The sequence below is a fragment of the Prosopis cineraria genome, unplaced genomic scaffold (genome assembly GCF_029017545.1).
Source record: "Prosopis cineraria cultivar Desert tree isolate PC_DT_omini unplaced genomic scaffold, ASM2901754v1 PC9, whole genome shotgun sequence".
Taxonomy (NCBI): Eukaryota; Viridiplantae; Streptophyta; class Magnoliopsida; order Fabales; family Fabaceae; genus Prosopis; species Prosopis cineraria.
In genome coordinates, this window is record NW_026555340.1 from 23,520,067 (window position 1) to 23,547,635 (window position 27,569).

Sequence of the window (27,569 nt, forward strand, 5' to 3'; positions counted from 1 at the left end):
ATGGAAGGACAGAAGGCTGAACATTGCAGTCATAACAAATATATTATCATTACCATGCTTGGTCATATAGAGAGGGGAAAAAACTATAAGATTCTATATAGTGATGATTAGATAACATTTAGTTAAGACCTTTGTGGTATGTAATATAGTTGAACAAATTTGCGGTTGTATTGTCTTACAAAATACTGATTTGCAAATTGGGACCTCACATTTTTTAAATTTCAGATTAAACTCTCTCAGGCTTCCCTCCTTTTTCCACATCAGACTTTGAATAGACAGACAGTGCCAGCAGAAATTCAAAAGAGGTACTAAAGGGAAAGGGTGGAAAAAGAAACCACGCAGTGTGATCGAGGAATTTTTTTCCCCACAAAAAAAAAAAGTTTTATATTTTCTCTCCCTTTTCTTTTAATTTTTCTCCCTTGCTTTTCATTTATATGAATATGTACAAGTAGAAGTAATACCCTATTATCAGACTAAAATGTTAAAACCTCATTTTGGTTTTTGAAAGTGAACTAGCTTATTAGCTGATTTTGTATGATTTTAATTTTTAATGTTCTGAATAGTGTTTTTCTTTCTAGTTCATCCATCGAGGTTTTAGCTAAAATAACTATATACATATATACAATATTTTGAGAAAAACTTGGCTAGAAAAACTGCATCACAACCCTCTTACTTTTTAGATACTCAAACGATATTATACGTATAGTAATCAACTGAGATCATTTGCAGAATATTATTAGAATGTAATTTTGGTTAGTGTTATTGTTAGATTGCTTGTGAAGAGAGAGAGAAGAGGCTGTATCTCTCTCTCTCTCTCTCTCTCTTTTCACGCCAATCCTCGTAGAGAGACAGCATTTTATTCCCCAAGTACCCAAAAAGCAACCCTCTGTCTGCTATCCTCCATAGAATTATTGGCTCTTTTTCAGCTCTCCCTCTCTCTCTTCCTGCAAACTGCAATCGCCTTTTGTCTTAATCTTATCTCATTTCCAACCACCCACTTAGCCCTAAACCTTTTGTGTTTCCATATAAAGGATGCAAAGCTGAATTACACTGCTCTCACATCTATGGACCACTTTGGTTTATGCAAATTACTCATAGCTCGATTTGTTGTTTTTTGGCTGCCACAAAACATATTCTGCTTGAGTTTGATTATTAACTTTCAGCATGCAACTTTTTTGACTACTTTCATCTCATCATGTTTTACCTCTCCCAAAGATTATATATCTCTCTCTATAGCTTCCTTTGTTTTTAATTTGCTTGCTTTTTCGGTTTTTGAGATATAGAAACTTTAGTTTATTATCCTCCCTATGGTAGATTCTTATCGAAATACATAAAAGATATTACATTCTCCCTTGAGATCATAATAGCAATAAAGTTATTCTTCATACTTGCATTGTTAATTTCCATCCTTTGATATTCTTTACTTTGGTAAGATTTGGTGTTTGAATGCTTGCATGCATGCAGCCTGTTGAAGAATATATTTAAGATGATAATCAAAACTTAATTTGAAAAACAGGAGTTAAAAGGGAAAATATATATCATAACGCTACACACACACACATTTTAAGACTTATCCACTGTGTAATTATAGTGTTTTTCATGAGAACTCATTGTGACGTTTTCCCATGCAGAATAGTTAATGAGAGGGCAGGATTAGACACAAGTTTGACCAACTGTTACAGCAAGGAAGGCTATGGGACCTCACGTAGTCACATTAATTTGACCTTTCTTCTTGCGAGGTGTGTATATGATTGGAAAATTCATCATTATATAACTTTACTTTATAGAATTATTGATAGTACTACTGTAAAAGAGAAAATGATATAAGGTATCAGTGTTATAATAATGCTTCGTACTGTGGATGCTTGAACTTGGTGTATGCCTATGAATGATCCATATTCGATTCTTGAATTTTGAATTTGACTTAAATAGTTCTATGATATGAATAGACTTGCATATATAAGAAGCTTAAGCTAATTGATATCCTTTTTTTATAACTCAGTGAACTTGTAATGTTCATCTCTTTCTTTTTCTTTGTTAATAGACTTGATCTTTAAATATATACTGGTTAATGCAGAATTAGTCTAACATTAAATATATGCTTAGTAAATCAGTGAACTTAAAATATCTAAGAATATCTGCTGCTCGAGAAAAGAAAAGGAGACACAAACCCAAAAAAAAAAAAGGGAAAGGAAAAAAGGGTAGATTCCTATGTAACTTCCTTAAGCTGTTAAGCATTAAAAGAAGCCAAAAGAACTCTGCTATGTTCTGTATTATGAGTTTATAACAAAGGGCTAGTGCTTCTGTGTTGAATGCATATGGAAAGAGCATTCAAATTGTAAAGCTTCAAATTAAAGTTCCGAGGGGAATGACTGAGCAAAGTACTGGTGTGTCTATATATCTATATGTCTATATATAGATATAAAAGCACCCTCTTCAATATATACTCCTTTTTTAATTCTATTATTCTCCCCCTTTATGGTGTAAAGTGTATATATTGAAAAATGAATAGTATCGTATGGAAAAATATAAGTTGTAAGCATGAATGATTCTTAACAGTTCCTGGGAAGGTCAACCTTTTGAGGTTAGTTAAGTAATTACAATTGACGTCTCTCTCTCTCTCTCTCACTTTAATTTGCAGTCAAAGTCATGGGTATGATCTCTAGGTCATTTAACTTTCCTTGTGAAAAGCTCATTTGCGTGTATGGAAATGAATACATCTCATTGAGACCCTTTTGGAGTTTAATGGCTCTTGTCATTTACCTCTTTCTCTCATTATTGTTGAAAGTTTCATCATATGATCAGATTAATTAAAAAAAAAAAGCTAAAAACAGTGATAGAAAGCTGTGTTTAATTTATGTATCATAATAATGTGTGATCAAGTGGGGCACCTTGATGTTTATTCTTTGAGCCCTCTTTTTTCCCCACCTTTATATTGTTCTTCTAAAATAGAGAGAGAGAGAGAGAGCTACAATTATGAAGATTTTAATTTGCATAGTTGATTGAGAGTGAGAGTTTCTTAAGTATTTATTTTAATTATAACGGTTGTAATTAATCAGTTGCTTTTCGTAAGGAGTCAATGAAAACAGTCATTTTAGTATGTTTTTGTTGACCATTCCACTCACTACAAAGTGGACGTACATAGAATGAAAAATAATTAATGAAATGCTAAAAATGATTTTGAAGATCAGAAACATTTTAAACAAATATTGTTGAATAATAAATACAAATACTATAACTTTTTTTATTAAATGATTTTCATCCTTGTACCCATTGTAACCAAATAAGACTCGAGATTTCTCCATGTCGATGGTGCGATAAAAATATGATTCATAACTCAAAACAGTATAGGTTTGAATCTAGTTGTTGATACCGAGACTTTTCATTGATAGGTGATTTTTAAATAATTAAATATTTTTCTAATATTTTTTAAGCTGTGAAATAGACTTGTATGAGTTTTTGAAACTCAATTCATCGAAATTTTAATTTATGCAATAATGAAAAAAATAATGACATATTCAAATATTAATAATTGTGTTAACATTTGAATTAAGAAGGTAAATTAATGAAAATGCATTTTAGCTAGTTTCAACCCAATCTCCATAGCATTAAAAGAAGAAGAAGCATTAAGTAGATAATAATTAGCCTGATTTTGGAGTAATCAATGCCTAAGACCGTTTCCATCAACAAAACAAAAAGGATCAAGTGTATGGTTTTGATTGAAAGAAGAAAAAAGGTAGAAGGAGGGAGGCCAAATCATTGGAGCATTATATTTAATTTCAAAGTTTAAAAAAATCAAAAAACAAAAGCAAGAACATTGCTTGATTTTTCTCTACTTGGAAGAAAAGGATCCCTTTATGGATTCAACAATATGTGAAGCTTAAATCAAGGGATTGTTTGGTTTTGGTTGTTGGAGTCAAGGTTTAAGAAATGAGAATCATGTCTCAATTTAAGCATGATATACAATTTATGTTATAGTATCATCTTTCTCATATCAATATCATAAGTGCGAGAATCAATGTACTCTTTTTTATGCTTAAGACGTGAAAAATTATTTTCTAAAAAAGAAAATGGGATAGATATATTTTTCTTTTTTTTTCAAAATTTTTCTACTCACCAAACACTACATAATAGATCCCATGAATTCTGACTTCTAATTTCAAGAAATTTCATTTTAACCAAATCATCCATCTTCCCTCATAAGAACTTCTTTATATGTGTGTATTTGTGTGCGTGTGTGTATGAAAAAAAAATTTAAGTAAGTAAGTTAAGTTCTAAGAATTTATTAAGGTTAACGCATGCTTTCAAACTCAAAATACTTACAAAAATATTTGTAGATTATCCATTAATAAAATTCTTACATCAACAATGAGACTATAATACATAACTTTGTGTGTTATCGGTTAAATTTTTATCAATTGAACCAACATTCTAACATACGCATTTTAATAACTTTATTTTAGCTTTTACTTTGTTTTTTTTAATTACATGGTCATTCTTATTCTCAACAACGGAACGAGCTAGTGTAGGTCTGTGAATTTGAATAGGAATGTGGATGTTATGATATGTCAATCTCTGGTGTGGGACTTCGTCATCCCCAATGATTTGGTTTGCATCTTCGCTAACAAATTTTCAATAAAGCAGAAAAGTTTCAAATTTTACATTCCTCATTAGCTTAGACATTGCTGGCCCACCTTTTCTCACAAATTGTCCCCTTTTTTTAACTAAAGAACGTGTTCATTATTAATAATCACCACTCCAAATACGACAAATTACGTTGTTTTGTGAACATATGTTATTTGTTCACTTTTCAAGTTCCATAATCAAGATTCATAAATTACATTGAGTTGCAACTAATTTAGGTTAAATTGGATTAAATCACATCGATTTAAGTTTTGAATCACCTATATATACGTACCAATACACAATGGTTCTAATATAAGGGGCTGAATTTTGTTTAAACACTAATGACCTGGAATTAAATTCATGTGCATACAAAAGAAAGTCTATAAAAATGTGGTGTTTATATTGAAAAGAAAATGTTTCGATAGAGAAATGTGAAACTTAAATTTATAAAAATCCATATATATAGAAGTGTTTTTAAAGTGTTCCCATACATACGAGAGCACCTACACACAAAGCGCTTCGTTGAAGGTTAAAAAGAAGTGTTCTTATAAATATTTTTATTTATAATAGTGCTCTCTCAGCCAGACTTGATAAAAACCCAAATCTAAATTAGTTTTAGGTTAAGAGACTTACTAATAAATTCCTACCTATGTGTGTGTGTGTGTAGAGAGCTTATGGATGGGATTTGATGAAATAGAACGAATGGCAAAAGGTGAAGTGTGTGTGTATACATACGATGATTGTGGAGTCTAATAAGAGGACCTTTATGGCCATCATATCAATTAAATTATTCGTAGTTTGATGAAATAATTAGTATTGCAAATTGTTACTCAATTATTTAAGGATAAGGTCATTTCCAAAGTCAAAATTAATAAAAGCAACAAAATCAGATAAAAGTTAAGAGGACAAGAGACGACCTCAACAGCCTACCATATTTGATCAACACGCTATACATATAATCACTCAGACGCATTGCATGTATAATTCTTTCATATTGAATATTAATATTCACAAATTAAATTTTACTATGCTAACATAAAATAATTGTTTTGAGCTCAATAAATATATACAAATTAACTTAAGTGCACTTATATAATGACACGCCAAAGAAGTGGCTATAATCCATTATCTAAGATTTGATGGTTTTTAAAAGTTTATTACCACATATTATTCAATTAATAGTTATATAAATGTCCATGTATAAAACTAAAACGAGCCTATAACTTTAAGGACAATGACACCTAAGAATCTAGTAAGAAATTTATAATACCAAATTAAGATCTCATCACAATTTAAATTCTTAAAGTTAGTACTCATTTTTCTATATATTTCACCAATGAAAACCTTTAAAAAACATTGAATTTGATATTAGTTTTTTTTATGATGAGGTCCTTCATTGTAATTCTCCCAACTTTTACAAGTATATTATTATTATAACAAATTACATAACTTTTTTTTTTCAGATTCTATACAAGTTAATTACAAGAACACACACACACACAGAATTTGCGTGTGGTAATGAATCATTAGCAAATTAAAATCGCATAAACTTGATGAAGCTGTTCCATTTTCCTTTATGGTCAAATAAAAGAGAAGTTCTCGTTGTAGATAGTTTTATATGTATATGCATAGTATAATAGCATGTGGGTTGGTATGCTCAAAAATATATCCACAAAATAATAATATAATATGCACTGTTCTCTCTCTCTCTCTCTATATATATATATATATATATAAATGGGGATGGAATTATCCAAATTAATAAAAAGCTTTTAGGAGTGGGAAATGGGAATGTGAGGAAAAGAGAGAAAAGAAGGTCGACAGAAGAATGTTGGAGCCAAAAGACAATGGGACCCACACTTAGTGAGCTAAGCTATGGCACTGACCATTTGAATTTTATTTGTGGATATGTGACATATACATATGTGACTTAATGCCCCACCAGCTCACTTCTCTTATATACTCCTCTGTGACTCTGTCTTCTTACAGTCTATGTTTCACTTTTTTTATTTTATTTTTCTAACTATATATTTAAATATATATTGGTAAGTATAAGCAATATGTTCCATTGACAATGGAGAATATATCTTTGGAGATATTAAGAGTACTAGATAGACATTTTTAATAAAATTGTTATATACATAAAGATTAATGTCTGAATCTCAAATCACTTGTTTAAGCTTTAAATTATAAGAATATCTACAACCCACACCAACTTTAGTTTTTGTGTGTATATGCCTTGCTCTTTTCAAATACTCTCTTAAATTAGAGCTGGTAATTCAAGATGGTTCGAATAAATTTGAACTTATAAAAAAGTTCCATATAATTAAATTAGGCACTTTGGATTTATTTAGGCCAGCTTGAATGGCCAAATTGTCAATTTTTTATTTTTATTTTTAAAAAAAATTTAATTTTTACTTTAAAATTAATTTTTTTATCATCAAAAACATAAACTATACTTTTTTACAATATTCAAAAAATGTAGAAGACTCAAATTATTTTCTTAAAAAATTGAGAGTATGAAAGTTTAAAAATTAAGATTAAAATATATTTTAAGTATTATTTTAAGATATTTTATAGATTAAAAATAATAAGAATATAACAACACTAATTTTTTTATTTTTTAAGAAAATATCTATAATAATATACTCATATACATGGTTTCTTAGTATAAAATGAACTAAAATTTAAAATATTGATTAATATTTAATATAAATATTTTTTAAAAAATTAAAGTGGTATTTTGACACATGTCAAACCTGATTGGAATTGGTCTAAATTTTTTTAAGCTTATTCAAACCAACCTGAATATTAAAAAGATAACATTTTGTAAAGTCTGACCTTAAATTTTTTTTAAACTTATTTGAATTTGATCTGAATTATCAATTCTAATTTTAATATATAACATTCCAATTAACATTGCCTCTTTAATTGACTATTGACACTTGATAATTGTCAATAGATTTTAAAAATAACCCTAAAACATTCTCATAAACAATACTCCTCCAGTCCTTATTAAAAAAATACTTTCAACCATTTTATGTATAGTAAGAAAAATTAATTTGATAGTTTTATTTTTACCTTTAGCTTTAAATAATAATATAACTATATTAATTACCTTCGCACTAATCAAGAAGGAATAAAATTAAAAAAATAATTTAATTATTATAAGGTATCCTATATTTTGAGGCAAAAATTATTTTAAAAAAAATGTGTTATAAATAGGATCAGAATATTTATCTTTCCAATGATAGTATGGGTAAGCATGAATACTGCAGAAAATCCATTTGATATATTTATAGCTCCACTGTTTGAATGATGCTAACGAAATTAATTAAGGCAGAGAAATTTACGGACAGTTAAAAAATTAAGTGTCATGACTAGAGGGGATAATATCTCCAATCATTTAAATAATTAACTATCAACATTTTAAAGAAGTAAAGAACTATCAAATACCAATCATTTTAAAACTACCCTTAATTAAAGCTTTTAATTTGTTCAAGTAGCCTCATATAGCTTTGAGCAAGAGTAATATTTATCTTTCCAATTATATTGGAGGTAAGTATTAATACTGCAGAAAATCCTTTTGTTATAATGTTTAAATGTTTTGAATTGTGTTTTTTTTTTGGGCAGTTTCTAGATTGTGATGTCATGTGATTGAATGATGATTTATAAACTTCGGTATTCCAGAAGGATATTGCATTTATATCATTCTCTCATCATTTGACCCATCATCACTTCTTCACAACCCAAACATGTATATGTGCAGAACGAATGAGAATGCAATTGTAAATGCAGCCACATATTTAATTACTGATCAATATATCTATATCTATATATTTATTCAAAAATATATATTGTAAATACTACAACTTGCTATATATGTTGACCTTCTAATTTAGTTTGATCCTTTCTTCTATTTTCAATTTATGCATGGTACGTAATAACTTCTAAACTTTATAATTGTGTGTGAAACAAGTTGAGAATAATGGCTGCTTTACATGTTGGCTAATATTAATAATCAATTAATTAAAAAGCACATGTGCTTGCTTACATATATAAGATTAAGAGCTTGGAATCAATACACAGTGTATTTGAGGAAAACACGCACACATAAATAATAAATGATACCCCCTATGTCTTAAATTATAAGATAACATTATAAATATTTTGTTTTCTCAAATATAAAATAATTTTACAAAAATAAAATTTTATTAATAATATTTTTTGTAATATTATCCTTCAATTAGAGAGAGAATTCAAATAATTGTAATGTAATAATTAAGTGTATAAATTTAAAATTTTATTAAATTAAAAGTATTTTTAAAATTTTATATTTTTGTTTTAAAAATTAAGTTTGTGAAATATTATTTATTAAATTTTATTAATAAGCATAATTTTATGTTAAATTATTTTATAATTTAAAATAAAAGAGTAACAAATGAAAGGGGAAGACAAAAGAAAGAGGAAAAGTAAGGGAAAAGATAGTGAGAGGAGGAAGCTTTTGTTACTGAAATCTAAGAGATCGATTAAAGTGAAGAGAATGAAGTGAACATAACATCAATATATCAAAAGCAGCGAGAAAAGGTAAAACAATTAAAGTGACAACGATCAAAAACAAAACACAAAAAGAAAAAGTTGTGTGTGTGTGTATATATATATATATATATATATCATCAAGGTATGTAATGCAATGTTCCTATTCTCTCTCTCTATAATGCATGCAAAACGATGACAACCTAACCCCATCATTGCTGCCACCTTCTCTCTTTCTTCACCAATCCCCATGAATATATAAACATTTCTTTATTAGCACTAGGCCAATAAGTAATTAATTAAATAAATTTAAAGTGGGAGGTTTAAATTAATTAATGTGAAAAGATCTTCCTCAACCGAGAATATATAGAAAGAGAATGAAGATTTGTTTGCGGCCACATCAAGAAGATGGATGAAGAATATTACTTTCTACATTGTCCCCTCTACATACTTTTCATATTATTAATTAATTAACCATTATCATCACAAAGCATGTTATTTATTACTACATTTCATGGGATCCAGGTTCTCACTTTATTTTTTGCTTTTACTAGCTAGTATCCTACTTGTTTATCCTTTTAAGTATATTGTGATAATTTTTTACTTTAGCTCTGTTAATTTCACTAATTTATGTCGTCAATTATAAGAGTATCGAAAGTTTCCCAATAAACCATAAAACTATTTTTTTATATAAAAGAAAACACCAAGTAAACCTACTCAGTGTTAAAATATTACAATTACATTATAATGTACTTATTATCATGCCGTATTTCATATACCATACTACATTACATTTCTTTAATTTATATAACTTCATTAATGGATGAAAAATAATCAAGTAATGATCATATACTTTTTTCATTATGTTAATTATTATTATCTGGACCCCTAATTCCTTTCTTTTTCGTATGTTTAATAAAATTTTGAGTAATCATAATTGCCTTTATCATCCAAGAGTTCGATTATCTCTCCCTCAAATTGCATCTAATTTAATTCATATCACCTGCATCAATTTTTCATGTTTGAGGAAGCTATATCTCCTTCAATTCAATTACTCAAATACAAGTAAAACGTTAAAATATTTAAGTTATTCTTATATTTTTATTTTATTTATAAAAAATGACCATTCTCTAATATCATTTGTCCATGAGCAATAGAGGAAAAAAGCATGGTAAGAGACCAAAATCTTTGTCCTTATCACAAGAAAAAGCTGCAATAAAAGTTAAGAACAAAACATTAACTAGATTAAGTATTGAAAGTGAGACATGATGCTACCAAAGATATTTTATTATAGTTTAGAAAACTGGTATTCGACAAGGGGATGTAGCTCAAATGGTAGAGCGCTCGCTTTGCATGCGAGAGGTACAGGGTTCGATCCCCTGCATCTCCATATTCCTTATTTTACCGACACACTTTTTTGACTTCAAATAAAAAAGATAATTACAAACACACATAAAAAAAAAAAAAAAAAAACTACCAAAATTTCAAAAGGCGTTTCAGATTGTTTACTTCAATCTCATAAGGAATCAATTCCAGTCTCTGCACACAGTATCAGTATGCACATCTTTCGTCGTTTAGTAGTTATGTGACGAGAACAGTCTCGCCAGATGGCCTGTAAGTGATTTTACAAACTCAGTATTACAGTCATAATAATGATGGTGGTGGATTAGGATTAATGGGTTTTGTTTTGTGTACTACAGCCCATAATAATGAAATAAATTGAAAATAATAATAATAATAATAATAATAATAACAAAAGCAACCACCCGCTCATTATTTGTAAATTTCATATGGACGTTTGTTTGCTTTGCTTTGAAAGGAATCAGCACCAGTCTCTTCCATTTATTTACTGCACATTATTCCTTTTGCGCCCTCTTCATCTGACAGTCACATCAATTAAAATAAAATGTGGCAAAAGAATATTTTTCACACACACACACACAAGTATACTCATGATTATGTTTATCATTTCTGAATCTGTATTACAAATTATCCTTTCCTCAGTAACATCCTTATTCCTCAAAACATATAGCTGCAGGTGTATTATTTCCAATGCCGACCACCTGTTCGTATTTATTACCGAATGAAATAAAAATATAAAAAGGAGAATTTTTTAAAATTTTTCAATGCAATGATGGAAAACTAAAATCAACCCAGAATTTTCTTTCTAAGTATACATAGGTATCCTCCTATTAAATGCATTCCTTTTTGAAATATAATCAGGTACTAAATGTGGACACTTCTCTTGAGAGAGATTTGAACTTTGATTTGTCATGTTGTCGAAGATTAGTCCTTCTACTAGATCCAATACAACCCTTGTTGGCACAAATACAAACCAACCCAGAATTCCAAATGGCTGTCTCTTCATCTTATTCTCTACACAGTGATCCTTTTGGGCTGACAGTACTCCGAAAGCAAAGAAGAATAGGGGGGGGGGAAAAAAGCACTGTGGCACAAAGATGGTCACACACACAAGTATGTGTGTTGTGTCTGCACATGTAAAGTTGATAATTGATGTACAAAAAGTCCTTCTTCTGAGGCTCATCAGACAGTGTCACAAGAAGCAAGAGCAATATTAGAGAGCATAACTCAGAGGCACAACAAAACATAGCCTAGCTATCTCTGACACACACATGGTACCAAATAGGGGTCAGATAGAGAGAGAGAGAGAGAGAGAGAGAGAGACTAGTGATGATAAGAACACAATACAACACAACACAACGAACCAAAACAAAAGTGTCTCTGCTGCCTCTCTGTGAGCATGTCTTTCTTTGGATGTGGTTGGGAAACAAATTGACCTTTCAAGAAAAATATACTGAGAGGTGAATAAGTTCTTTAATCAGAAGAGAGAAATAGATTAAACCAGATTGTGGTTCATGTATATCAGAAATGTAACTATCAGAGTGCGTTTTGTGTTTCACTGATGCAGGCTTTGGAATAGACTAATCAATGTTGTGTCATGACGTGTGTGTGTGTTTTGTTGACTCAATGACCCAATAGGATGTTGTAGAAATGGAATATAGGCTTTTTGGGGAACTAAGCGTGGGCTTCTTCATCAGATGTATTGCAGTGTGTTGAGTTTATTTCATGTAATTTTTTTCTTTCTTTCACAGAGTTTGTTTCTCAAAGGACCACACTGCATCTGATTTTGTAATCTTGTTAGAAAGGTTGCCAGGTTAATTTTTATTATTATTGTTGTTGTTGCTGTGGTGGTGAAAATAGCTTCGGTTTTAATTACTTTTAACTTTTTAACAACTAGTATTTGGAATCAAATGATACCGGTTTATCCAAATTTGAGTATTATTGGATCTATATATGATAGTTTCAACGTGATTTTCTCTGTATATTATCCCTTTCACTTGACTAATCACTATCGGAAATTGCTTTAGTTTTTCTTTTTAACTTGTTAACAAATATTAATGTTTGATTCTATCAATTTATTCATATTTGAAGATTATTATCAGGTCCAACTGTAATAAGAATTCTCATGTGATTTTTTTTTTTTTTTGTTTAAACCCATCTTATCCTGACTAGTCACATTTGAATCCTTAGTTTTTGTGTGTGTGTGTGTACATTATATGGTTTAATAATATTCTGACTTTATACCATAGATGAATTGAAATAATAAACTCATTTTTAAATATGTATATTTCTTCTGAAAGCTCCTGGTTTTTTGCTTTTGATTTCTTCAACAGGATGCAGTTTGTATTTTTTTCTGGGACAAACAATAAACTTCGTACATATTTAATCCAGTGAAATATGGAGGTCAGTTTGATATATTTCATCTCATTTCAGTATGTTTGTCTACATTTAATTTGAAGAATTTTGATATTAATATTTTTAATTTTAAATAAGAAATAAAATATTTTAATTTTATGTATTTTATCTATAAAACCGAGCCCCACAAAAAATATTTTTTTTCTTTTCCTCTATAAGAAAATAAAGGACACAGTACTAAATCCGATTGAGAAATAATACTTGACAAGTCATCATTTGATAAATATTCTTAATGAGATTAGGAAGACATTAGTATAAAATTGTGCCGTTGCAGAGTTATCAATAATAATTTTAGTGAGCAACAATTATTTTGTATTATAACGACTTTAATTAATTGACAAGATAAAATCGAAGGGTGCTTGATTCATCAAGTCGAGAGAAATGAATCAGTTTATCCTAAAATTTTAAATTTGAGTCTTATTATAGAATTAATCTAGGTGAAAAGTAATAAACCTTCCAAAATTTTCGAGACACCAAATGATGAAGTAAAAATAAAAAATAAAAATCAACAAGACGAAAAGGGTGTGTTTGGATAACTCTTCATAATTGATCATGGTTTATAAAATTCCTTTGAAAAAAAAAACCACCAAAACACTCTTTGTTTTTTTTTATAAACCTCGTTTAGGTTTTAAAATTCCATTATACTCCAATATAAGAGAAGTTATTTGAAGCCTTATATAATAATCAATTATTTTGAAACTTCATACGACAATCAATTTTACTTCAGTGGAAGCCAAACACATCCTAAAATTATTAATTAAAGATAATAAGGCAATGATGCGAAAATGGTGATGATTAGTGGATAAGAGAAGGAATATATTGATTGAAACAACATTAATGATGATGAAAATGATATGATTAGTACATCAACCAAACCGGTTCAAATGATGGTGACTAATGATAAGTAATAATGAATTGTTCTTTTTTGCTGCTTGCATGGTCTTGTCAATAGCATTACCTAATTAAATATCTTAGTATTTGTTTTTTTTGTTCACATAGTTTGAAATCTCAATCTTATAAGTATACTTTTACTTATTTAATTTTATATAAAATTTTAATCCCTTAATTTAATAAAATATCTTTTATATCCTTTAATCTTAACATCATTAATTTTAAATGAATATTTTTTATATCAATTATATTTATTTTTTAAAAAATAAATTTAATATGTTAACAGTTAAAAATATTTTTTTAATATTTAAAAATTTAATGTATGAATTTTTTTTGTTAGTGAAACTACTGGTATTAGAATTAAATGATTAAAAAAATATTTTATAAAATTAAAAAATTAAAATAAAATTTTTATAAATTAAGAAATACTAAAAGTATGCTTAGCCTAAGGAATATTAGGGAGTCTGTTCACTCAACTTGTAACTACCAATGATTAAATTAAATATACTTATTTTTTTACATTTATATTAGTTTGGCAAAATAAAAATTAAACTTGGACTTTCTTAAAAAAATTGCAAGAATCATTGTCAGGAAACTTTTTAAGGGTTAATATAAATTTAAATTACATTAGTTTTCATAAGAATATTCTGATTGAAGTAGTAATGATGACAGAGTTATGATATATGTACGTGGATATGCCAATATTCAAATGGAACTTTATACGCACACACTATACAATAAGCTATATAAAAAATATATTATTCATAAACTATAAAATACCCTCTCTATAAAAAAATATAAAGTATTTTTAATTAAATCTTATCCCTCAATAAAATAGTCAATTATCTTTAAATTAACAATATTTTTTTCATATTCACCACTATTTAATAGAATATTTCATTTTAAAATAAACATAAGATGATTTACTTATTATGCACACTTTTAAAAAAATACAATGATTACATCTTGAAACATTCAACTTATTAAAAAATTTCTTACACTTTTTTAGTGAAAGGAGTAAGTAATTCTTAGACTTTATGATAATGTAGGTATTAATGTATATGTATCTAGTTTGATCACACTTGACATTTGAGCTAGCAAAGGGATTATGTCTTCCCTATAATATGTGCTAATGATGGTGTTTTGATTTTTTTAAAAACAAAAAAAAATTAAGTGACTTATGTTGGGGGCTTATCTCACTCAAACCAAAACATGTTTTCAGAATAAAAAATGCTTACAATACAAATCATACAATAATAAGTAATAAAGTTATTACTTCAACAATGAGACCTCAACTCACGAGCTTATAAGTTATGAGTCAAATGTTAACAACTAGACTAATAATTGTTGGTGTTTTGACTTTGTTAGTATCTAATGATAATATTATTACTAGTAACAATGATTAGACCATGTGGAAAGAGTTCTATCTATGTACCCTCAATTTAAAATTATGAAGACAAAATAATGGTGGAAGAGCTTTTAATTTCCTAATTATTGCACCTTATACATTAGATAATTGTATTAAGCAAAAATGAGAGAATTTTGGGTGTAAGTGACAATGATAGAAATGTGACGTCAACGCAAAGAACGAAAGAGTTGCTTTGATGCCAATCTAAAGAATTGAAGAAGCAACAATACATACACAGAATCATCCCCACATCACTCTGATATCCCACAAAGATTCCATATCTATATATATATATATATATAATATCTGTAATATTATTCATAGAGTACAAATATTATTTCATGTCCATTGAGACCTGTCTCTTTCATCTCAGGCAACATTTCTTTCACGCATGACACACACACAGAGAGAGAGAGAGAGAGAGATTCATTAGGTTTCTTTCTCACTTATTATTCTCTCTGTCCGTTCCTTCTGTCTTCTCTCTGTCTGTAAGCGTGTGTTTGTGTTTTTCTGTTTGTATAAGAAACATATAGCTATAGATGAGGCGATAAATCAAGGTATTGAAAATCAAACCAGTGATTAAATTGATCAAAATACTTATTCAATGATTTATTAGTTTAACTGGCTGGATTAGCCGGATTTTCAATATTATGTGAGACAAATTAATTGAGTTTGAGTCTACGATCCATCTCTCTCTCTCATGATGTTCATCAACAGTCATTTAATTTGATAATATCTGCAAATGCAGAAACCAGATGGTCAATTAGTGAAGAAGATGGAAGTTATTACTGTTAATTAAATTAAATTATTTGTTGGAGTGTTTTACTTCTTTTTTTTAATATTATATTATATTACTTATACAGTTATATACACACATAACTTGGAAGAGAAAAGTTTAGGGAGCTTCAAAATTTAGAATCAAAAGTTGATGTTGGACCACTCACTATTATAGTCAAAAGCTTCCCTTCAAACTTTTCATACTTTTTTTTGGTAGGTACCCATCAATATATATATATATATATATATAATGAAAATATCTATAAATCATTGAATTGATGAATATGGAATTTATAAAAGATTCAAAAAAATTTGTTGGTATATCTTTTTTCATGCCATTACAAATTATATCGCTCTATTCCTAATATCCTTGCATTCCCACTAGCGATCAATAGATTACATATACTTAATCAATATATATATATATAGACCCATCTTTAGTTGCTAATCGCTCATAACATTTTTAGTTTTTTACAAGTCAAACAAATGCACATTGTGTGTGTTTGTGTGTGTGTGTGTGTGTGGAGAGAGGGGGGGCATGTGAGTGTGAAGGACTGCAAAGTGTATAGAAAGAGAAGAAAGGAAGATAATAGAAGGGACGTGGGAAAACGCCAAAGGGAAACAACCCAATCTATATCTGTAAATTTCATTATCATTCTTCTTTTCTTTCTTCTTTTTAATTAATTTATATGACAGAAAAAAGTTTTGGTTCCTTGGAAGTTTGAATTGCCCCTTCCATTCCACGGCTCTCTTTTCAAGTTTCTCTCTAAACATTCTGCTTCTCCTTTTTATTCATTCTTGTATACATAAAAAAACAATTAAATGTTTATTTTGTCCCATCATCCGCACAAATTAAAATTATAACAACAATAATATGTTCATAATAACAACAATCCCCACTTTACTTTCACACACACACACACACACATATATAGACAGAGAGAGAGAGAGCTAATAATTATATTAAGTAAGGAGAGGAAGAATGATCCTTTGGTGTGATTAGAGTTGGCAAAGCCTTTCTTTACAACTGATGATCTCATTCGCACTCTCTCACTTGGTGGGCTTCCATTGTTCTGCTTTCTTATCATTTTCATTTGTTCTTTAATTGATCAATCCCAATTAAGTCATTTCTCTTTATTACTTGATCTTCCCAAATTCTTCCCTGCCTCTCTCTCTCTCGATTTCTTTTTTGAATGGCAAGCCATCGTTTGCGTGAAGTCGATGCCACTAAACCAATAAGTTCCAGTAAACCTTTGCACCACTACTTTGTTGTAATAGTGAATGTTTTAAAAACTAAACCAGATTTCATGTTCAGATCGATTCAATTGCTGCTACCCAATCTAATCATAAACATCTTGATTTCATGCTTAGAATTGTTTTTGTGATCCAACCACTTTGAACTAATTATTGTTGTAATTCCCTTATGACATAAGTTTGGAGTTTACTTTCAATGCTTTAGAGCTTTTTAATTGCTGTATATGTAAATTTAATGACTCATTATGAAAGTAGACTACTTTAGTGTATTTTTATGTTATTTAATAATTTGATTTTTTTTAATTTCTAATACCCCTGGCCTGATAACATTTCCAATTCAATGTCTTGACAATAATCCAAAGTTCAATTATTACTTGGAGACCTTATTAACTAATCAAGTAAACTGTGAATCCTCTACATTAAACATGAATTCCAAGATGAATCGTATTATTTGTGAAATTTAACATAAATCACATCATTCGTTAATTTTAAAATGAATATTCCAAGAAGTAAGAAAATTATTCTCCCTCTTATTTATATATAAGTCACTTTTAACATATTTCAATGAAACCAAATAAAACCTTAAATCTTTTTAACACTATTTTAAAATTTAATAAGTTTTCACCTCTATTCCTGATAACTAATAATAACAAATAAATTATATTTAATAATTTTTTTTAACATTTAATAAGGACAAAAATATAAAAGATGAATATAAAAAATAGTAAAGCGTCCTATAAATAGAACTAGATCTAATCTTCTTTTTGCCTTATAAATAGGACAGGAGAAGTAGCCAAGATAAAAAACTAACATCTCATGTTTCATTGACCAACCCACTCACAAGCATTTACAACCTCCCAAAAATAAGAGAAAACGAAAGAAAGCAAGGAAAATAAGTAGCATATCTGCATAAGCAAGCATCTCTGTGTGTATCAAGAGACAAAACTTCCAAGAAATCCACACCCATTACTACAGAGTTTGTCCACCTGGCAGTCATCAATTTAACAGCCTCAACATTCTCAAACCGCTGAACTAACGTTGTCACTCTGTAAAGTTGAATGAGTTTATGGATCTAAGTTGAGAGCAGAGGAGCAGACATATCCTTCAAATGATATTTTACATGTGGGTGTCATCATTTCTCTATTCATGAAAATTTATGCATGAGATCATAAAAAGCAAAAATCAAAAACAAAGAAGTAAGCACCCACAAGATATTAGGACATCTACAGCACATAAATCCTAAATTTCCTATGTTTGTTATATCAAACATCTTAACAATAAGTTTCGCCAAACAAAAGGTCAAGATGCCCTTCTTACCTCTAATTTTAAACCAACAATACTCAGTTACTTGTAATCAAGTCTACCTTCTTTCCGACCCTGCATGTGACGAGGGATTTTCGGTTCCCGGTTTGAACTCCAGACCTCCGGATGACCATCTCTAGTCACAATTCTTAAAGGGTGGGCCTCTGTGTTAAAGACCCATGAATCCAGGGGGATAACTGATGGAGGTGAAAACAAAAGATAGAGATACTTAAGTGTTTCTGCAAGGAAGAAGCTCTGCATCATATTATCTTTGGACCCTGATATTACCTGGATATTTTGCCAAAAGTTTAACAATGGCTTTTAGCACACAGGACAGAAAAAGACAATTTCAGTGCACACAGAAACTTCTCTTCATGAATAAAAACAAATAGGATTTCGCAAGTTTAATCAGTTATTGAACCTGTATTGTTTATTATCATGCTGCCAACTGAGTGTTTAGCCTACATTGCACGTTGTTTAGAAAATTTGGCTAGGCATTTGATTGTGCCGCAAAAGAGCACATCACAATATGAGAATACCCAATAAACTAATGCAGATTTTGCATGGCTAAGAGCAAAATGAATGTTTAAATATTCCAGAGTTTGAATCAAAATAATTATAATGCTGCAGGGAGAAAATGTTCGAGAAGTTCTTACATCTCTGAGCCCAACATATCCTGTCTCGATCCGAGAGTTCTTTTCAAAAGCTTGGAAAATATTCCAACCCCATTCCTGGTATGTCTTGTTTCCAGTAAATCGCCAGAGATAGAAGAGTGACTCAACTGTTTCAGGCCTTAGAATATTCCATGAGGTGCCAACATTCATATCCTACAATTTTCCTTATCATAACACATAACCCCAAAAGAGTTTGAAACTAGTCTCAGAATGGAAGATCCAAACCTTTCCTTCATGGAAATAGTAGTTCTCCCCAGCCAATTTTGTTGGTGTTGACTGGTAGAAATTGTAACAAGTCCATGCAAGCTGCATAACAGGAAACAATGGAATTCAAACGCTAAAATAAATGGCAATTGAAACATAACTTTTTTCATTGGTTAAAAATTAGTCAAATTTCAAATAAAAGGTTTGGATGCTATGAAGTTTGGCCAGGTAATAAAAAGTTCAAGCTTGCCACAGGATGGGACCTAATCTTTTCCATTTCGAATGCTTCCAGTTCCTAGGAGGAAAGTTAAGGTAAGTCATGGCACTATAATTTTCAGCAAAAATGAATAATTTAAACAAACTCAAGAAACTTCAATTTGGAAATACAAGTTTCAAACGCTAAACCTAAATCATGGCTAGAAAGCACTGGTCTCCATGAAGTTTATAAATAATCTTCAAATACCCATTAGTTAAGAGATGTCATGACCGAAACACTTTCATATTGTCCTCTACAAACAGTTAGCCATAAGAAAAAAGTGATGACATAACATAATAGATAGAAGAGTTGTATGATGCCATCAAGCAAAAAATCCCGAAGCATACAAGCGCAGCAACATGTGCCTCACATATTCTATAATGTATAAAAAAAGTATTTTTATCTCCTTACAAATTAACCCAGATTAGTTGAACAATATCCTACTCACAAATGTGATAGGCAAAATGACTAGAACATGAAAACAATGCAGGCAAAAGCTCTCAAGGATTTGTGCCAAGACTCATGATGAATATTTGGTCAGACAGACAAAAGCACTCATAACATTAGATGTGTTGAAACCATATGGCAACTCTAAGCGTGATGTACTGGAACTACAATCAGTTGTGAACTGACTATAAACTACATATAAATTATTCAAACTGATGTACATGGTAATTAATTAGTAAACTGTCTGTCGAATTAATGCCTGAAACCAAGAAATCAAGGAAGCTTGGAAAATTCAGAAGACCTAAAATGAACTTGTTTATCTTCCAGTGACTTTATTTACAAAATTTGCAAATTTCTTTCTTTCTCCAACGCCCCTCCCCCAAAACAAAACAAACAAAAAAAAGCAGCTAACCAAACAAAGGAAATTCAACAATCAGCACTAGTGCTGACTTGACACAAATGCTTCTTAAGTATTACCTCCTCTGCAAGTGACAAAAACTTTTCAGCTTCCCCAGGATTATAGCCAAAAGATCCTAATGCCACCATTCCAGGAGCAAAACATGCTAATTCATCCATCTGAAACAAGACAGCATTAACATATTCTGTTCGCAGAGTTCTCAGCCAAGATTTTGCAGATTTCCTTTTTATAGTATACCTTGTCAGTAAGTGAGATTCCAACCTTCTCGGCTATGTATGCAAATGATGATGGAGTGGACCTCTTAATTAAGCTCTCAAGGCCTTCATTGATTTCTCCCACATTTCTCTGTATACACAATTTGCTTGCACATTTATTAAAAGAAGCAAGTGCATGCCTGCTGACACAGGACAGATGAAACAAGTAACTTCTAACCAAAAGCCAAAAGGATTATTTCTTTCTTTCTTTCTTTCTTTCTTTTTAAGGTTCGCAAATACAAAGAAATATGCACAATTTTCTAAAAAGATTCCACAGTTTATTACCGGTAAAACTTTACTTCTTCTGTCTTGTTCCCTTGTATCCAGGCCTTAAGTAGATACTCATAGAAGCTGCAACACAACATATGGAAGACTTTAAATTTAAATTTAAGAAGTAAATGAAAAAAATGCCCATGAATCTTCAACATACTGAAGATTATTAAAACCTGGAAGGCTTAAATACTGTCACAGTGTAAGTACCTATCAATAAGAGACATGGCATAGCCGAGTGGAATGCTCATTTCAGAAATGTTCATCCTCTAAAAATATGTAAATGAAGGATACCCAAGCACAACATCTATGATTGTACATAAACAAGACAAATCACAAAAAAATATTCAACATCACATAAGTAGCCCCATCCATCCATAAATTCATAAGTCCAATTGATTCCTTATTACCAGTATCAGAATACATTGAATATCCAACTGCAGTTTAGATCACTCAAGTCCTTACATTAAAATTCATTTAATCAAAACATTATCAAAGCATTCAGTCCCTCATAAAGAGTCAACGTACCAACTATATCCTACAGTATAAAAGGGTCATCATGGAATTCGCAAGAAAATTTGAATGAAGTTACAAACAAATTTGACTTGAAGATATAAGGCTTGCTTAGTCCACAAAACTCAGGCTCACCCCTTTCAATGTGAGAACTAATTGTTTAGATTATTTTCTGCAAACAAGCATTTTTGTTAACGAGAAAAAAGTAATCTACTACAAGCTAAAAACTCTGGCTTCTAAAAATGCATGGTCAAATATGATCACATTGTAAGATATTATAAAGTTACACTACCTGTCACCCATAGCACCAAATGTAATTGATCCATATGCTGTAACTCCAGTTTGAGGATCAAGATGTATGGAAAGCAAACCATCGTCAGGGAAATTTTTTTGAATCTCTCTTATAACTTTCTCTGCCTGAAATATTATAAGGCAATTTGCTCAAAACCAATGTCTTAAAATATCAAGATCGCAATTAGTTACACAAAATTGACAACAATTTTTAAGTCATGTGAATGAATACATGAATTTAGTTCGCCAAAAAGAAAATACTGCATATGACTATAACAAGGTTCACAATAATTGATTGCAAAACACATTACTTTGAAAATACACAATAAATGCATTGAGGGAATGCATAATACCTTCTGCTGGTACTTGGGATCTTTTATCCTTTGAGATAGAGCAATGAATTCGAGCTGTTCTGAACCAGAGTCTGCAAGAATACTGTTTCCCTAGTAACAAAAGCAATAAAAGATAGATTATACTTATGAAAAAACATTTCTAATTTTCCTTATTCCCTACTCAAACAATGTTCCAAGTAAGTTTAGAGAAGCAAAACCAACATTCTTTTTTTCTTTTTCTTCTTTTAAGTTTTGATTATTGCCTTTCAGTATATTCTTCTCCCAAGCATAATGTATTCCCTATACTTATGATAGACATAATAAACTTAAACAATTATATCACAAAAAGATGTACCATGGACATGAGGTCCTAAAATTGTAGCTGCAACAGAAATTTAGAAAATCATTGTTTGAAATTAGATCATCACATACAAGTAATCCATCATCACAGATACTGGATATCATCATCCTGAAATCTATACCAACAGTATAGGAAACTAGTCAATACCAACAGCCAAGAGAATGAAAGGATATATTGAGGAACCAGAAGGTGACAGTAACCTATACCAAAATGTAAAAGTAAATGTCCGATATCCTTGCTAATGATCCCATTGATTGATGATTAATGTTTAGGCAACACCACATTAGGTGTTTTATCCTTCAATGTTTGGTCCAGAAAAGGACAGACTAAAGAAAAAAAATCTTGGGTTTTTAAATCCCTAACAATAGGATTTTTCCAGTAACTGAAAACATTTTGATCCAAATCAATGAATTAAGTCGTACAAGTAAAACATTAGAAGAATGAGCAATTTACATGTATGGTAGGGACAGAACATACCCCAGTCCAAGAAGGATTATGTGCATTGCCATGTGCCAAGTTAATTCTATTATAGGGGATTCCTGTAGGTGAATCCCAAGCAGGCAGCAACTTATCAGCAAGCTCTCTAGCCTTTTCAAGGAACATTTTGTCACCAGAGAGATCAAAAGAACTAAGAAGACCGCCCAGAACTCTGAAATCAATCAAAGAGAACAGGTGAGAGACAATGGAATACAGACCAAAACCTGCTTCAAGCAATCAAGTTACAACAAGAAGGTAACATAACAAAAATAAGATTGAACCTTCTATTTCAACCTTATGGTTGTCTCAAAAACACTAACTTCAATGTTCTTGTTGAAATCCAATGAGTTTGCAATCCACCTGCAATATTCACCATGTTAGATTCTTTGCATGCAATCATTCCTTCAATAGAGAAACCATAAATATTAAATTGTAACTATAGAATATTAATGCTTATGTGCACATGCACATGCATAGACACACCAAAACAATGACATTACCTAGACAACATCAAGAACATGAGAATAGGAGAAAATCAGTTCTTTCCCCCCACTTTGTATCTCAAATTAAATCCATCAACAAAGGGATGAAAAAGAATTTAAAAAGAGACGATGAAAAATATATATAAAACAAGTATATAAATAGATTGCTTAACCAGCATTAATGAAATAAGATATAACTCACTCTCTAGCTCTTCGAAACTGGACTTCAAGACCCATTATATACAAAGTGTCAAGTGAATCTACAATAGTTGCCCCTAGACCGCCAAAACTGTCAATACCATCCCTTGTTTGTGGCTGTGAAAGGAAGAGGAAACTACTTATGATTCATAGTAGCATCCAACAAGGAGGGCAGTAACAGCCAAAATATGCAGTAACACAAAACACATATTTAATGTAGAAAACTTCATTCCAAATTCTGGACTACAGCATAAGCAAAGCTAGACTTAAAATGAACTGACAAATTGTGGCAATGTCCTTCGTGTACACTCACAATCAATTCAAGTTGCAGAGAGAACTTGCATGTTTTCCTGTGCCTTGTATAAAAAACTCTTAAAACATGCTGACTAAAGCTCCTAACCTCAGTAAGAAGCCAACATACTCTTTTGCAAACTTCAGTTGCTTAGTCAAATGGATGACTACTAACTCAAGGATCACATTTTGTAAATTGTAATTAATATTTGAATTCAGAAGTGGACACCTAAAATTGTAATATAATGTCACACTCCTCAAGGTGGTCTGAGGGTGCATGAGGGCCCTACCAGGATCCAAGACAGTCTCTACCAAGTCAAGGTGATCTCATGGTACAGCAGCAACATGTTCTATTTTAAAATTTTTATTTTTATTTTTATTTTGTGCATCTTGCCGTCAAATCATCCAAGTTTTGCAAGTTTCTCAACCCACACTTTAAAACATAAATAAATAAATAACAAGACACCTCAAATCAAAAGGAGGGGAGTAACAGAACAATAGACATCAAACTCATCATCTAAAGCATTATATTTATGAAATGATGACTGTATTGCAGAAATACCTGAAGTTCATCCTTGCCCCATGCATACTTTTCATAAGATGCCCATGCATGAAGCATGGCATCCTTTACTTTCTCTCTTCGTTGGAAGCTAACAGGATCATATGGCTCTTCATGTATCCCACTCTGGATTTGTCCATCTGCAGCATTCATATTGGACTTAATGTCTTCCAGCTGCAATTTCAAATAACTTAATCAAACGCAAAAATGCCACTCAAAGGCTAAAAATGAGTTAATAGAGCAAATCAACGAGCCTTAGATAATCTAAATTTTCAGCTCTTACTGTATTTTTCAGGAGTGTAATCTCTTCATTTAATCTCAAAATCTCCTCCTGCGGGGAAAAGGGGAGCAAAAGTAAACTAGAACGATGAACTAATTTGAAAAGGCATGAAATGGAAACTATATGAACACAATTGATTCAAATACTCCAGAATTCTGAAAAGTCTGAAGTAAAGAAATTCAATTCAAAATTCAAAGCGCCACAAATGCATCTATAACATAGTAGGACTCTATTAATAACGTTTAAAAGCGCTTCAATACAAGAGCAGGAATAGATTAAATCACAAGTGACTCCATCCTAATCATTTTTCGCCGACTCTGTTAGAGAAGTTTTAACAGGAAGAGAATGATTTTAGGTCGATAATGGAAAATTCCCCCGACGAAGAGTATTATGACTCTGTTTGCTAGAGAGAACAGGAGTATTTTTGAAAATGCTGTCGAAGATATCATTTTTTCAGTTTGGAGGCTGAAAACCATTTTGCAAACCCAGGATCATCGAATGCTTGTTTAGCTATTTGCTCCTCAAACCTCAGAATGCAAGTAGAAGGTAGCTTTTGCTAAACTGAGTGTTCTCAACGCCACTTTCAACAACTGATATCCAAAAATCCACTCAAATTGCACATGGGGCGCAAGATCATCTAGCAAAGCAACCGATTTTATACCTGATGGCCCTTGTGAGCGATTGGCGCTCATATACAAACCATGTAACGGAGATTACAGCGAGAAAGATCAATGCAAGCCGTCTAGGCCTCTTGAAGTAATACCGAGGTTGAAGATAGCGCCCTCCGCGCGATGTCGAGGCAGAAACTTTCTTCCCCATTTGCGAGAGAAAACTCGAACGTGGTGGATCAAGTGAGAGAAGAGAACAAGAAATTGACAGAAATGGCGAGAAAGCAGAAGAAAACAGAGAGAAAACGGGAACAAGGAGTCATTGGGTGCATGGAGATACGTAAAGGCGAAGCGAAGGAGGAAAAGGAGAAACGGATAGACAAGAGAATGCGAAGGAAGGGTTTGATATGAAGAGTCCACGAGTGTCAAAGCTCGGATTGCGGACATGAATGTTGGGCTTCCTTTGGTTTCTGTTATTGAGATTGAGCGAAAGAGAGAGCCGGGGATCGCGGCATGGGATCGAGAAGGTTCTGAGATTCTTCAATTTTTTTAATAATAAAAAGATTCTGCCATTCCTTATGTTGGCTTGTGGGTACTCTCCCTCTCTCTATATATAACATGATCGTTTTTGGAAGATTTTTTTTTTCTCTAATATAAGATATTTTGATCACATATTAATTAGATTTTTTATCTTTTAATAATATTTTTGTTTAAAGTCATTAAATATAAAAGACCATGTAATGTCAATTTAAAAAAATTGTTTAAATATGAGTAAAATTAAAAATTTATTAGATTTTTAAATAAAGTTAATGACTTAATTATCTCTCCCTAATTTTAATGAGATAGTTAAAAATTATAATAGGAATCAAATGGTGTGTCTATTTGTTTGTTGGCCAAAAAAAAATTTCTTAACATGAAAAAACAAAACTTAGGTTCATTTACTTATTTTTATTACAATGACAATTAATTTTTCAATTAAATCTTAAAACTTATGTATATTTATATTTAAATGATGAAGTGAGGAAAATAACTCAACGGTTAGAATTTGATTGGAAGATTGGCTATAACGTATATAAATAAACGGTCCCAAATTTTTCTGACATGAAAAGTATCGATGATAAATATCTGTATATTAATATGTCTATAAAATATTTTTGGGCAAATATATATATAATATAAAAAAATCTACTAAATCATAATTTATTGTGATTATTTTTAAATTCCATATAATGCATCATATTTACACTAATAGTGTTATATTAATAAAAAAAAAGTGACGCTTGATCTTAAGCTACTTTTATCTTTATTTATTTAAAAAATAACTTAGTAGCTTAGTTTTACTGTTAAATAAAATAGATTATGTCTGTAATTCATTCAGGGGTAAAACTCCAGTTATTATTCAGGTTAAAAAAAAAATCTAGTTATTACATAATTTTTCAATACATAGTATTTGGTTCAGGCCAAATATATTTTACATATATATTGTATTTGGTAAATAGAGCATTAAAATTGTTTAGAAAATAGGGGTGTCACAATAAAATCATTAAAATGTTACGCATTATTAATTTAGAGCATGTATTTTATTCCATTTGTTTGGGAGTGATTATTTTTTTCTTTCTAGAGCTAAAAAAAAAATTACGATATTTACAGTATTGTGAGATTTGCTTATAAATTGTTCATCTAAACTAAGAAAATATTTGGTGTATTGAAAAAAACATTTTTATAAAGAAAAATGAAAACTGTATTTTAAAAAATTAGAAGGAGCATTTCTCTGTTTTTTTTTTCTAAAAACCATTTTTTACCTTCCAAATATTACATAAGAAAATGGCTCAAGAATAAATTTTGCATAAATACTGTACAAATACTTAGCCCCAAATTAATTAGGTGCATATGAAGACGTTATTTTTTTTTTCCTTGAATATATAGATCCTGTCAATAGTATATACTTCCTTTCAAATATAAAAGAAAATATCATATGTCTCTTTATTTTTATTTATAAGCAAACAAAACTACAAATTTTAAGAACATTTATCACATTTTTTTAAAACTGTCTCTCATAAAGTTAACATTTATTTTCACTGAA

General features: G+C 30.3%; 1 protein-coding gene and 1 non-coding gene across 2 annotated transcripts; one reads left to right on the plus strand and one right to left on the minus strand.

The window, feature by feature from the left end:
* Positions 1–10,479: 10,479 nt before the first annotated feature.
* On the plus strand, positions 10,480–10,552 carry TRNAA-UGC (transfer RNA alanine (anticodon UGC)). The gene has a single exon. It is a non-coding gene; the product is annotated as a tRNA-Ala (tRNA).
* A 7,421-nt stretch (positions 10,553–17,973) lies between these two features.
* Positions 17,974–26,034, minus strand: LOC129319175 (mannosyl-oligosaccharide 1,2-alpha-mannosidase MNS1-like). Its single transcript, XM_054964163.1, is given in 15 exon segments — positions 17,974–18,371; positions 18,634–18,859; positions 19,228–19,398; positions 19,471–19,551; positions 20,630–20,728; positions 20,808–20,884; positions 20,887–20,915; positions 21,110–21,175; positions 21,900–22,024; positions 22,252–22,341; positions 23,069–23,240; positions 23,363–23,428; positions 23,753–23,865; positions 24,602–24,772; positions 24,882–26,034. Coding segments are annotated over 14 exon segments (1,503 nt in total). The 5' UTR covers positions 24,752–24,772; positions 24,882–26,034; the 3' UTR covers positions 17,974–18,333.
* Between the last annotated feature and the right edge of the window lie 1,535 nt (positions 26,035–27,569).